Below are 13,652 nucleotides of genomic sequence, written 5' to 3'. Positions count from 1 at the left end.
GTTGATAGAAGAGCTCTGGTGTCTGAGATTACACTCTTCTCCAAGTTTCTATAGGGTCCTGCTATACTTTTCTAATTGTGTTTGCATCTCACTTATCCAGGACCTTACAGTCGACTTCTCTTTTCCACTTTTTTTTTTTTTTACTTTGTTTTCCATACATATTATTTCTGGCCTCCTGCCTCAAGACACCTGTGTGCCAAGGCAGCTAGGAATACCGACTCGAACTTCTTGCAGGATTTATCTCTGTGGGCTACCAACGAGTTGTTGGTGAATATTTTTGTGCACTTTGCTCAGAGTTGTTCAGTGTGAAAATGGACCTGCCAGGAGTTAGACTTAGGTCTCCCAATGAAGACCAAACGGCCATAAGACATGCCTAGGAGAAAGTACACCTCTTAAACCTTGTCCTCCATCCTCAACCTCCATCCTCATCGTCAATACTCACTTGCCCACAGGTCTAGTTTCCCCTTTGACCCTAAGCAAATGTTTGACCTTTTGGGAGGGAGGTGGGAGGTGGGTCAGTTTCAGGCCGTATTCCTGCTCTTCCACAGGTCTATCAAGTGTGTACCTCTGGGTCATCCCTATTTGGAATCAACGCTATTCCCTTATCGCCCTATTTGGCAATTAACAACCTCTAGTACTGTTCTAATTTTTTTTTCCCGAACGTGCAGAGTTTGTATTTTATAAGCATCTTCTTTGAATCGTGCAAGTCTATTCACTATCACTTCTTTGCCCTGTTGATCTTTTGCCTTTTCTTCCGTACTGTCACTATTTTACAGAGCCTGTTTGGCAAATGACCACTTCCACCGTCCACTCCATGGGCCAGTGTACGCTGATCTGCATCCCCCATTCCTGCAGGTCTCTTAGGGGACACTGCAAAATGCCTGGTCGCTGTCCTCTCATTCTGGACTGACACTGCCGTCCATCAGCCACTTCTTCCATTTCTCGGGGCTTCCTCTCGGCCATCCACCACCTTCTCTCTTCTTACTTAGGGAAGTCTGCGAGTTGTCGGTCCTAGTCTCTTGCCCCTCTCCCCAACGCCCTCCCGGACCGGAGCGTCTGTCGGTCGGTCCGCAGCCGCCCCGGCCGGTTCTTGGGCCTCGACTGGCTGGACGTGGGTCTGTCCTGCGCCGATGTTTCCATCCGTCCCCCGTCTGCCTCCAATTCGGCAGGAACTTTACTCCAGCCGAGAGGGGAAGGGCGGGTGAGCGCGGGTGCGGGTCGAGGCTCCCGCAGCGGGCGCGGGGCGCGGCGAGGGGCGCCGGATGGGGTGGGCTTGCGAGCGGGCCGGGGGTGTCGCGGGCCGCCCTGCCCTATAAGGGGCCGAGCCGCCTCCGCCGCCGGGCGGGTGCCGGGCGGACCGCGGCGGCGGCGGCGGCGGCTGCTATTGGCTCAGGCTCCCCATCCGGGGACTGGGCTCGGCGCTGCTCGTTCGCCCTAAAGGTACCAATATGGCGGAGGTGAGCAGGGAAACCGGGCAGGAGCGGCCGGGCTGGAGCGGGTGTCCGGCGGCCTCCCGCGGTCCCCGAGCCGGCTTGGGAGATCCGGGGCCCTTCCCGCGGCCCTACGGGGGGCGGCGTGGCGGCGCGGGGCCGCGGGGCGGCGACGGGCGGCGGTGGGGCCGGCCGGGGGGCGGGAGCGGGCGCGGGAGCTGTCTCCCTCCGGGACTAGGCCGCGGCGGCTCCTGCCCCGACCCGGCCGGGCGACGGGGCCGGACGGGAGGCGGCGGCCGGCGGCAGCGAACCCCGGCCCGGGGATGCCGCCGTGCCGTGCCCCCGGGCAGCTGACGCGGGCCGCCGGAGCCTCCGCGCCGCCTCCTGGGGCCGGGGTGGGTGGAAACCGGCCGATCCCCCCCTCCGCGGCCGGATTGCAAAGCGGGGAGCGGGCTGCGCCACTGCCCTGCTGGAGGAGTGTTCTGTGCCCCCGGCCCATTGGGTCCAGGCTGCGGCGCAAAGGAGCCTCACGCTCCACTTTGCTCCGAGCGCGGAGGCGAGCGGGATGCGCGGCCGCTGGGCTTCGCGGGAGGCGAGCGGGACTCCCCGCCCCGCAGCCCGGGAGGTGCGGGAGCTCCTGTGGGTAAACGGGGAGGACCAAAGACCCTCGACGCTCTCTCCACGGACTCTCGGTAGACCCACTTTCCTCCGGGCTTAAGGGGGGAGGCAGGGCGAGCGGAGCTGCCCTGGCCGTGTCCCCCGGGACTAGTGAGCTGGGGGGAGGGGGTGGCGCAGCAGAAGCCCCTCGGCAGGAGCCCGCTAGGGCGAGGGGCTCGCTGGCGGGCCCGGGGAGCGACTGAACACCCTGGAAGGAACCAGCATCTCTGGGACTGCGGATCCGCGTCTCCGGACGCCGTAGAGAGTATGGGGGGCTTGAGCTTTGGTTTGGGGCCGAGTGTCCGGTTGAGAGCTGGCTACACTCGGGGGCAGAGGACAGCCCAGGAATTGGGGCTACCGGTCCTCAGGCGGTGGACTAGATGCTCAGGGCGAGTCCCTTCCAGGAAGGGGTGTTAGGTTGCGAGTTGTTGTTTGGGACCGTGGAGAGCCGGGTGGGATTTGGGGGACTCCTGAGATGCCGGCGTATGGGGGACCGATGCTGTGAGCCGACTGCTCTGGGTTCTGCTTCTCTACTTTGTAACTTGCTGAGCTCCAAGCGGAGTCTTGGAGTTGCCAGTTAGACACCGAGCTTCGTCCCCGGTGTGCGAGTTTGTACGCTACGGACTCGGGGAGGAAGGCGAGGCAGCCAAGAGGGGCCCGAAAGGGGCCGGGAGCGATTGGAGCGAAGCTACGTCTTGCACTTTTGGCAGCTGCGGAGGAGCGCTGGGCTCCGCCTCCTCTGCGCCCTGTTGCCGGCGCTGCCTCTTTCCCTGGCTGCGCGATCTAACCGCACGTTTTCTTCTCTCTCCTAGGCTTCTTTTGGAAGTTCGAGCCCAGGTTTGTCCTGTTTTCTTACTTTTCAGTGGGTCCCAAAGGGTGATGGGGACCCAAAGATCTATTGCTCAATTTTTCCAACAAAAATTTGTCTTGCGAGTTTTTCATCATTTGTTTTTAAGAGGTTTCAGTGTTCATTTTGGTAATTAAGCTGTTGGAGGAAGGAACAGTTATACTCTTTTCTCTCTTTTATCTGGCATGTTGAAAAAAATACTTTTGTTACAGAGCTGCTAATTGACAAACGTTCTTTTTAAGTAATAGATCTTTAATTCTCACATATCATGTTTTTTTCTCCAAGCCTGAAACGGTTAATCCCAAATCTTTCCCAAACTTTCCACTAACTTTAGCAGTTTAATTTAGATTTTAATTTTTTCGAGAAATCGTCTCTTTAATTTGTCAGAACTTTGGGGGTGCTTATATTGATCATTAATCCTGACTCTCCATCTCCCCTTATTTTGTCTCATACATTTTTCATAATTGAGAAGTGTCTGTGGATTGTATTAAATTCAAAATTGAGAGTTACGTAAAGCTGTCCTAATTAAAAGAAACACATACTTTCTGAGTTTGGCACAGAAAAGTGGTAATACAGAATTTCTGAGGTGAGACAACATTAGATCATCTAGGACAGTGTTTCTTAACCATTTTGGTGTTAGAAACCCCTGTCAGGATCTGATGAAAGCAAGGGACTCTGTCTCCAGAACTCTGCACATAATGGATAATTGCATATAACTTGGGGTTTGTGGAACCCCTGAAACCCATCTATGGCTGAGACCTTTCCTCATGTGCTGAAATGTTAAGGACAGCTTTGTTTCAGTTTCTTATTCTCTTTCCAGCCCCCTTTTGGCTGCCTCTTTTCCCTATCGTAGTCTCCAGGAAAAGTGCCTCTGAACTAGTTCAACTCCCTTATTTTACACTTGAGGAGACTTCTAAATAACTCTACGAGAGTTACCTAGTTAATAGCAGAGTCTGGATGGGCTCCCAAGTCTTCTGTTACCACATGTTGCCTTAGAGTCCATTTCCTTGCGTATTACTTCGTGTCTTTAGTCAACCTTTAATGTCTCACTTGATTATCGTTATAGTAATTAACGCCAAGTAGAAGAAATTTGTGGCTAATTTGAAAATAGCTATGTCTTTACATTTAAAAATTGTTTTACGTTTCTCTAATTTTGAGACAAACATTTCTTTGTTATAGCTGATTTCAGGGAAAGAATATTTATGTACATGATGCCAAACATCTGGATGATAATGGAATTTTTCCATTTTGCATCACTGTCTGCTTTTAAGAAGTTGCAATCTAAATAAAAAGCAAAAAGTGTGGTTTTGGTGTTTAAACAAACTTATAACTTGTTTATAATCAATTAGCCAATTTTAAAGAACATTTTAGAACCAGAAGAGACTAGAGGTCATTAAACCAACCCTATGAATTTTATAAATGAAAAACTGGACCCAGGCCCTGTGGGTTTAAATGACTTGCCTCAGGTCCCAGAAAGCCAGGGACAAAGCCAAGAGTAGACCCTCAGGCCCTTCCGTTTCTGGCCGTTATTGAATGAACACTTTCCTCTTTCAGGGGAAGCCTTAAAGTGTGCCAAGTGATATGTGGATTAGAAAGAGGGTAGAGCTCTGCCTTCAGGGAGGTAGAAAAGTTATCATCTACTTCATACCTTACACTTTGGCATACCCCAAAAGTTTCCAGGAATTTCTCAAAAAAAATTTGTAATGGTTCATGTTCTGCTTTGCAGCTATTTAACAAATATTCATCTTTCTCTAAAATTAACTTAAACTACCTATACTTCAACAGGCTTTTAAAATGAGCAGGTTAATATCTTTCAGCATTCAAAAAATAATGTTATAATGTAAACCTCCTAAAGAATAGAGTCCCATAGGAATTTTATTATTTTTAGGGCTAATGATTAGAGTTCTCTGAACTCAGAATCAAAAACATTGAATTGTCTGTGGTTTTTTCCATAGTGAAAAATTTTTGGTCTAGTTCAGTGTTTTGGTAATGATCTTAATGTCCTTAAATGTTTGAAATTTTAAAATATTAAATAGCTTGACTAAAAACACATCAAACTTTTTGTGTTGAATATGCTTCCTTCCAATTCTCCCTTTCTCCACTCCAAGCTTCTAATACTTCTTTCCTTGCCTGCTCTGAGAGTGATCTAATTAAATTACATAGTAGAGTAAAACAAATGGAGAAAATCCTGTTTTTTCATAAATTTGACTTCATTTTCTCGGGATTATGGATAGTATTCATTTCTCCACTTGGTTTTCAGGGTATCCTGTTGACTTCAGATTTGCCATTAAAAAGCATTACTATCTTTTTTTTTTTTTTTGGGCTACACCACGTGGCTTGCAGGATCTTAGTTACCAACCAGGGATTGAACCCATGCCCCGTGTAGTGGAAGTGCAGTGTCCTAACCACTGGACCACCAGGGAATTCCCAAGCATTACCATCTTATAAACAAGTTGGAACTGACCAAAACAACTTGCAATGGGATACATCTTCCAAAGCTCTTAGATATGATTTTCTGTATTCCCTTCACATAACCTTAAGAACTTTATTAGTCGTTCAAAGAAAAGCATGCTCTTATGTTTAAATGCTGGGGAGCTTGAAATACTGTTATAGATGTGAAAAGTGAAGTAGTGCTTTTGAAGACTGAATTGCTGTATACCTGCTTCACAGAAATTTGTATTTGTTCTAAAAACCACATTTCTGTTTTGTGATTTGAACCTTTATTTGAGGGTTAGAATTTGAGTAAAGTTAATATTCCCTTCTACTGAAGTTTTTAGCCTCACTGTGTAAGACTCTTGTGAAGTCTTCCTTTCATAATCCTTCTCACATTTTTCTACTGCTTTTAGACAAGTGTATTAAGGAACTGGCAGTAGAACACAAGTTATTTTCTTTTGTAAATAGCCTTGTGAACCTGTAAAGTGATTCAGTTTGTTTCCTTCCAGTTGGGTCTTTGTCTTCTGAGGATCATGATTTTGACCCCACTGCTGAGATGCTGGTCCATGACTATGATGATGAAAGAACTCTTGAAGAAGAGGAAATGATGGATGAGGGTAAAAACTTCAGTTCTGAAATTGAAGACTTAGAAAAGGTAAAGGATTTTACTTTAGTTAATTTTAATACAAACTTATAGTAGTGATTTTGACATTCTATTATAAATTATTTATAACCTACCTGAAATAAAAATAGTATCAGAAGGACCTACAGTATAGCACAGGGAACTGTATCTTGTAGTAGTGTATAATGGAAAAGAATCTGAAAAAGAATATATATATATTTATACACATTTATAGGAATATATATACACACACATATATATAAATAGCTGAATCACTTGGCGGTACACCTGAAACTAACACAACATTGTAAATCAACTATACTTCAATTAAAAAAATAGTATCGGGCTTCCCTGGTGGCGCAGTGGTTGAGAATCCGCCTGCCGATGCAGGGGACACGGGTTCGTGCCCCGGTCCGGGAAGATCCCACATGCCGCGGAGCGGCTGGGCCCGTGGGGCCGTGGCCGCTGGGCCTGCGCGTCTGGAGCCTGTGCTCCGCAACCGGAGAGGCCACAACGGTGAGAGGCCCGCGTACCGCAAAAAAAAAAAAAAAAAAAAAAAATAGTATCAGCGTATTTCCTTTTGACCTAACTTGTACAGAAAGTTACTGATTTTCTTATTATTTTGAAGGATAGCCTAATAAGTACATTTTCATATAGTTTTAAAAGATTATTTTATGTTTGTTAACCTGTTTTTAAGTTTCTATCAGGACAATGAACTAGGTACATTTACAGATGAGAATATAGAGATATAGAGAACTGTAGGAAACTTAGTTTTAAATCCTAAGCCCAGCCTCTTTGCATTATATCACACTATTTTACTGAGGGGCAAACCTGAGTTTAACTAAGCACTGCAGTAGATACAGGGAGAAGTCTTTCCTTCAAGAAACTTAAAATCTGATAGATTACTATAAGAAAATTGAGAGAGAAAAAGTTTTACTCTGTTTTTAAATGTGAATTAGTAATATCCTGTTTCCTCCCCACCCAGTCATCTTTTAGAAAGTTGGGAAGGTAAATGTAGTTTATAACTTTTAAAACCCCAAATTAGTATAAATTCAAATGAACTGGATTTTAAACATATATTTATACCAGCAAGTACAGAGAGAGGGGTTCCTTGAAAAGATTATACTTATCTGTAAATTAACCTTATTTGCAAATTTCTGATCAGCCCAGAATAACAGAAGTTTTCAGGCATAATACTGAGTTTTCATACTTCTTTTTCTTGAAGAAGACAAAGCACATTCTTATGTAATCTCTTCTGCTATCTTTGTCAGGCAGGGCTGTGCTATTATTGCATTTCTTCTTTCATCTTAACACACAGGGAAGCAGAAGCAGAGTCTTCAGGGCCTAGACCCCAGGCTTGCTCCTGTAGACCTGAAATCTTCTAAACATGTTTATTCCTTTGGCAGATTAATCCAACATGGTTGCGGTTAGATTTAATCATTAAAAAAAACCATATATCTCCTATGAAAGCCAAACAGATTTGGGAATATAGAGATAAAATTGTTAGGAAATAATCAAGAAGAAAAGTCTTACCTATCACTTCTTTCAGGGGTGATGATAAGTTTCCTGTTGATGAGAAAAGATACCCAAGAGTCTCAAGCTCTGCCTTGAATTTATTCAGGGAATTCATTTCTGCCTCTTATGAGTAGGTAGCCTAGGATAACTGAGAATTATAATCCAGCTAGCATTATCACTAAGCCGAGGACTGTGGTGGGTCCTGGGATTGCAAAAATGAGCAACTTGACAGTGTTTCTGGGCTCTAGGAGCTTACGGTCTAGTGTGGGGTGACAAGGAGAGCAAAGGCTTTTTTGATGTCCTCTGCTAAGAACTCTGAAAGGATTTATGTCTAGTAAAAGGTGTTTAGCCTCATGTGGAAGTTCATGGAAGGCTTCTTAGAATACATACTTCTTCTCTCCTGTCGTTTTTTATGTCAGGACACTCCTGTGGGCTTGGTCAAAAGTCCCAGGTGGTCTCATAATGCACCTTCCTTAATTATGTGTTTGCTGTTAAAGATAGGGAGACAGCGGTCTATTTACAGCATGACATAAGAAAATAATATAAATGTGCTAGACTGTGTTTTAACCACACAAATAGATGTTTTGTCAGTAAACTAGTAAGAATTTAAAATTTCATTTAATGTGTTAATGTAGTTACTACTTGAGTATGGGTAATCAGGTAGAGATTTTTATGGGCTGGTAAAATTTTGTTTTTCAGATTTGTAGGTTTTATTCTTCCAGAGATTATAGTAATAGCTGCTTTAATCTGTGTGGTGAGTTTTAAAAGAAAATTAGGGAAGATACAGAGAAATAATCAACAGCAAAGAGTTACTCACTTAGCTATTCACAGAAATACCTAGTTTCTATTCCTATGATTTTCATTTTGTTTAGTAAACTCCAGTAATTAAATCTTTGTAATGATACCTATCACTGAATTTGTGGATTCTGACAAATTACAGGCCTTTAAATGTTTCAACTTCTCTGTACTTAGGCAGTTTTGCTTCTTGGCATTTTGTTGCATTCTTGGAAATTGAGACAGAAAAATCCAGGTGATTTTTAAACAAATTGTAGTGAAGACCTAAGAGCTGTGTCCTTGCTCAGGAGGCTAATCCTTCTCTCATTGAGCAAGGGACAAGAGGAGCTGTTTCTAAGAGTGACTGACTGCTCACTTCATCTGAACTGTGATTCTTATCTGCAGTAAAGCATAACTGTGTAGATGTGGTCTCTATTCTTTATTGATGTTTAATGAAACATGAAAACAAAGAAAAGAAACAGTAGATAGAGACACAGATATAAAGAGTAAGGATCGTTTTATTTTTAGAAGAAGTTTGAAATTATTTCTGTACAATTTAAAATAATGTATTCTATTAATCTTATATTATTGGAACAGTGGTTTAGGTGTTGGTACATGGTAACAGTCTTAGAGCCTTGGCGTTAATGTTTTAAAAAACTACACGTTAATGCTCATAGCAAATAAATTTGATAGTTTGTAGTCTATACATATGGCCTTTATTTTTTTTTATTTATTTATTTTGCGGTATGCGGGCCTCTCACTGTTGTGGCCCCTCCCGTTGCGGAGCACAGGCTCCAGATGTGCAGGCTTAGTGGCCATGGCTCACAGGCCCAGCCGCTCCGCGCATATGGCCTTTATTTTGGTGCTTACAGATTTTTAGTACATTATATGTTATGGAAAATAAGAGCGGTACAAAATCAGTTTTCTTACAGTAGCACTTTGGTAAGTAGAGAATAGATTATGTGACAAGATTTCAATTATTAACCATACTAAAATAAGTTTTATGTTATATCATTCTATATTTTAATTTATTCATGTTACTGTTTCCTGAGAGGTTTTAATTTAATAATCCTAGATTTAGACCTATTGAAATGAGACTTTGGTCTAGGTCCTTATTGATTTATTTTTAAAGCATTTTAAAAAGTTATATGTATGCTGTTTTGCATCCTGTATTATAAGATACCAGACTGGTGTTATGTGAAAATTAATTTGTACCTCGCTTAGACAATGTCATTTGACCCATTCAGCAACACCATCAGGTGTGTCAGACAAGTATTCGCATTATTTCCTTGGCTCAGAGGCCTTGTTGATTGTAAGATGTACCATAGGTTTAGAAATAGCATAGATGGGAGCAGTGAGGGACATTACTATGAGAAATCTGTACAGTGGTAATGAGATGCATCCTGATTACTGATATGTGAGGTTATGCATCATAGGATTAATGAAATAATGTGTTTTTCTATTTACAGATGAGGAAATAGAGGTGAGAGGGGTTAGGTGATCTGCCCACAGTAGTAGTTAGATTAGTGAGTCCTCTGCCTCTAAATATTGTGCTCTTCCTGTTACAAATCCTTTGACTTACAAAACAGTTCATTTATAAGTGACTGGACTCAGATGTGTCCCTTGAAATTTAAATAGATTCAACAAAATGCCTGAGAAATATTGTAGAAGAGAAAGATTCTCATTCCTGGGATAAGGTGCTAGATCAAACTTCTAAGCTGATCTAGCCACCACAGATCCTCAGAGACTTTGAGATTTGCTAATTCAATTTTGAAAACATTTCTTCTATGCTTCAAAGGACTAAGTGCTTTATTAATAGGCTCTAACAGAAAGCTCATTTGTAAAGTGCTTCAGAGACTGGATTAATCTTTTCCAGTTTTGCTTTAAAGTTTTAGTACAGATGATCATGCTTGTGTGTTTGTAGAGAAAGTAGGATTTTCATGAATGACTACCCAGAACCTCCTGTTTGCCCCACACATGCAAGCTTAACTTTTATGCTCATTCTTCCTTCTCTCCGGTCCCAAAAGTATCTTCCACATCCCAGGCTAGTCCCTAGATGCCACCCCTTTAGCCCTCAGTTTATTCTTCTACTTATTTTTTTATTTCAGTATGGCCTCCTACTCATATATTTCCCACATTTGGAAATTCTCTTTTGATCCTGTGTTGCCCTTCAGCATTTGCTTTTTATAGTGTATGTACTTTCTCTCCTCCCATTCAGTCCTCAGCTTTGCTTCTCCCAACAGGTTGTAAGGTCACCAATAATTCTTGATTGACAGATACAAAGAATTCATGTCTGCTTTATCTTGCTTGATCTCTCTTTGATATTTGACCCAAGTGACCATCCGTGGTTTCTCCACCCTTGCTTCTTTCTTAACTTACATAATCCTGCATTTTCTCCTAGTCCTACTTCTACCCTCTGGTGTTTCCCTCTGTAGTATATGGACTTTTCTTTCTTTACCCGCATTTTAATTGATGGTATTCCCCAGGGTTCTAGCTTTTGTCTTCTTACTCTGTATTCCTCTTCTGGATAACTCATGCAAGCCCAGTGCTTCGACTTTCAGCTTAAATCATCTACTGTCTCACCCTCCACCCTTAAGTTTATTTGTCTTTTGTTTTGGTCTTATAATGATGCTGTAGCTATTTAACCTTCTCAGGCCAGAAATGGGCAATCCATTTAGACTCCTGTGTTACCTACATTCCCTCTATCACGTAAGTCAAGAAACAGATTCTCTAATTCCCTTCTTAGTTCAGGCTCCTATTCTTCTACTCCCCCTAGGATGTCTTTTTCAAAATGCAAATCATATCTAAAATTTTCCAGACGTGTCCCATTGCCAGTAGGGTAATATATCTGAAAATTCTTCTAATAAAGCATAGATCCCCTTCTCTTTACTCTCTCCCTGAGTGAGCTCATCTACTCCTGTGGCTTTAAATATCATCTGGATGCTAATGAGGGCTTCTCTGGTGGCGCAGTGGTTGAGAGTCCGCCTGCGGATGCAGGGGACACGGGTTCGTGCCCCGGTCCGGGAAGGTCCCACATGGCGCGGAGCGGCTGGGCCCGTGAGCCATGGCCGCTGAGCCTGCGCGTCCGGAGCCTGTGCTCCGCAAAGGGAGAGGCCACAGCAGTGAGAGGCCCGTGTACCAACAAAAAAATAAAATAAAATAAATAAATAGATGCTAATGAATGCCAGATTTATATCTTTAGCCCAGCCTGATCCTCTGAGCTCCAGGCTCTTAGCCAACTTGACTTTTCCACTTGGATGTTTCATAGTCCTCTCAAACTTAACTTTGTGTCCTCTGCAGAACTCTTTTTTTTTTTTTAATTATGAAATTCACTGTATTCTTCTCCTCTCAAACATTTTGGTTTTTGGTGTTTTTTAAAATTTTATTTATTTATTTTTGGCTGAGTTGGATCTTTGTTGCTGCACACGGGCTTCCTCTAGTTGTGGCGAGCGGGGGCTACTCTTCCTTGTGGTGCATGGGCTTCTCACTGTGGTGGCTTCTCTTGTTGTGGAGCATGGGCTCTAGGCGTGCGAGCTCAGTAGTTGTGGCTCACGGGCTCTAGAGTGCAGGCTTAGTTCTGGCGCACAGGCTTAGTTGCTCCGCGGCACATTGGATCTTTCCGGACCAGGGCTCGTACCCATGTCCTCTGCATTGGCAGGCAGATTCTTAACCGCTGTGCCACCAGGGAAGTCCCTCTGCAGAGCTCTTAATTTTTTTCCTTCATAAACCTTTCCTTCCTTTAGTCTTTTCTATCTCAGTAAAAGTTACCACGATAGGCAGTTGCTCAGATAGAAATATGGGGAGTTGTCCTTCTTTCTCCCTTTTACTCCAGTAGCCCATTTGATTCCACCTCAGAGTACATCTCACCTATTCACTTCTCTCCATGTCTGTATCACTACCCTAACCCAGCATGCAACTCCTAAGTGGTCTCCCTGCTTTTCTCTTCTCTCTCCACCTCCTCAAACTTTTCTTCATACAGCTGCCCAGGATTTAAGAAGAAACAAAGTCATGTCACTCCAGTTTTATAATTCTCCAATGGTTTCCCATTGCCCTGGGAGTATAAAGTCCAAGTTTCTTTCCCATGAGGCCTTTTGTGATCTGCCTCTGCTTGTGTTTCTAATCTCCTCTTGAGCCATTCTTCATTCTACTCTCTGTGCTCTGGCCATTGGCTTAGTGGAAAACCATATTCAGGCCTCAAGTGTGTTGTTTCCTTTGCCTGGAATGCTCCTCACAGGATTTGTCACTTCTCAGACTTCTGGCCTCAGCTGAAGTCATTCACTGTCTTCCTCTGTAACCCTATGACAGTAGGCCCTCCACATAATTCTGTATCTCACGACCCTATTGATTTCTTTTGCACTCATCTTAATTGGCAGTTCCATATTTGAGTATTGTTGGTATCCCCCTAGTCTGTAAGTTGTAGAAGGGCAAGACCTGTGTTTCATACCAGCACCTGGCACAGTGGGCTCCTGGCACAGTCACTGCTCAGTCATTGTTTCTGACAATGAACCACAAGTCCCTAGCACACAACCCTCATCTGTTAAAAGCCTCTTCATCTTTCAAGACTTAGCTCAGTCTTTGTCCTCTGTGTGACACTTCCCTACCATATACTATTATTCCTGAAGCGTAGGTCTTCCCTTCTCTGTACCTACCATTTCATAGCATCAATTCCAGAACTGATTAAAGCAGCTATCACAGTGTTTTACAGTTGTTAACTTATCAGTTCCTTCCACCAAGACTGAATTTCTTGAGAGCAGGGATTTCTTTTCTTTTTTTTTTGGAAATTTTATTTCTTTACCCATAGCCAGTGGTCCTCCACATGGTACCTAGAGCTCAGTAAATGCTGTATTGATGGGAGGGTGGACTGTCAGTGCATGATGAGTGAAAGTTGCCATCTCCCCAGTTCGTGGAGGGAATCTGAAACTGTAAAGTTTTGGAGAAATATTGCTAACAGGTGGTTGGCAAAGGCTGTAACCAGTCTCCTCTTACAACTAGTATGAACCAAAGGGAATGGGCTGCATGGACTCTGCAAGGAGCAGGACTGGAGAAACTTTCAATGTGGTTCTGGCACCTTCGAGGGGTTCTTTCATTTGGGAGAAGAATACTTCATGGGGTTTTCCTGTGGCATGGGTTAATTTCTGTCCATCCAACTTAAGTTGTGCTGAATTTGTCCATGCTCCCAAAGCAGCTTTTTACTGATTTCAGTTCCAAGCTGAAAAGATTTCATGAGTGGCATTGGTCATTGGAAAGGTGCATGTCTGCTACTGCAAATTCACAAATTAGCATTCTGTCATATACCTTATTCTAAGCTCATAACTTGAATCTGTTTCATTCAGGCACAGTGAAAAATGTAAGTTCTGTACTGTAAAGGTGAAGG

General features: G+C 43.6%; 1 protein-coding gene across 2 annotated transcripts in view; it reads left to right on the top strand.

Annotated features, from left to right (window-relative positions):
• Positions 1-1,348: 1,348 nt before the first annotated feature.
• MIER3 (MIER family member 3) overlaps positions 1,349-13,652 on the top strand; it is a 30,687-nt gene continuing 18,383 nt past the window's right edge. Inside the window, exons 1-3 of one of the 2 annotated variants that reach the window (XM_059061130.2) lie at positions 1,349-1,457; positions 2,900-2,924; positions 5,877-6,022. In XM_059061130.2, coding sequence (XP_058917113.1) covers positions 1,449-1,457; positions 2,900-2,924; positions 5,877-6,022 — 180 coding nt within the window. In that variant the 5' untranslated portion in view covers positions 1,349-1,448. Of the gene's footprint in view, positions 1,458-2,452; positions 2,477-2,899; positions 2,925-5,876; positions 6,023-13,652 lie in introns of those variants that run through there. The other variant, XM_067030995.1, reaches the window with a different exon arrangement.

Source organism: Kogia breviceps, chromosome 4, assembly GCF_026419965.1.
Source record: "Kogia breviceps isolate mKogBre1 chromosome 4, mKogBre1 haplotype 1, whole genome shotgun sequence".
Taxonomy (NCBI): domain Eukaryota; kingdom Metazoa; phylum Chordata; class Mammalia; order Artiodactyla; family Physeteridae; genus Kogia; species Kogia breviceps.
Note: the sequence above shows the minus strand (reverse complement) of the source record. Positions and strands in the feature narration are given on the sequence as shown.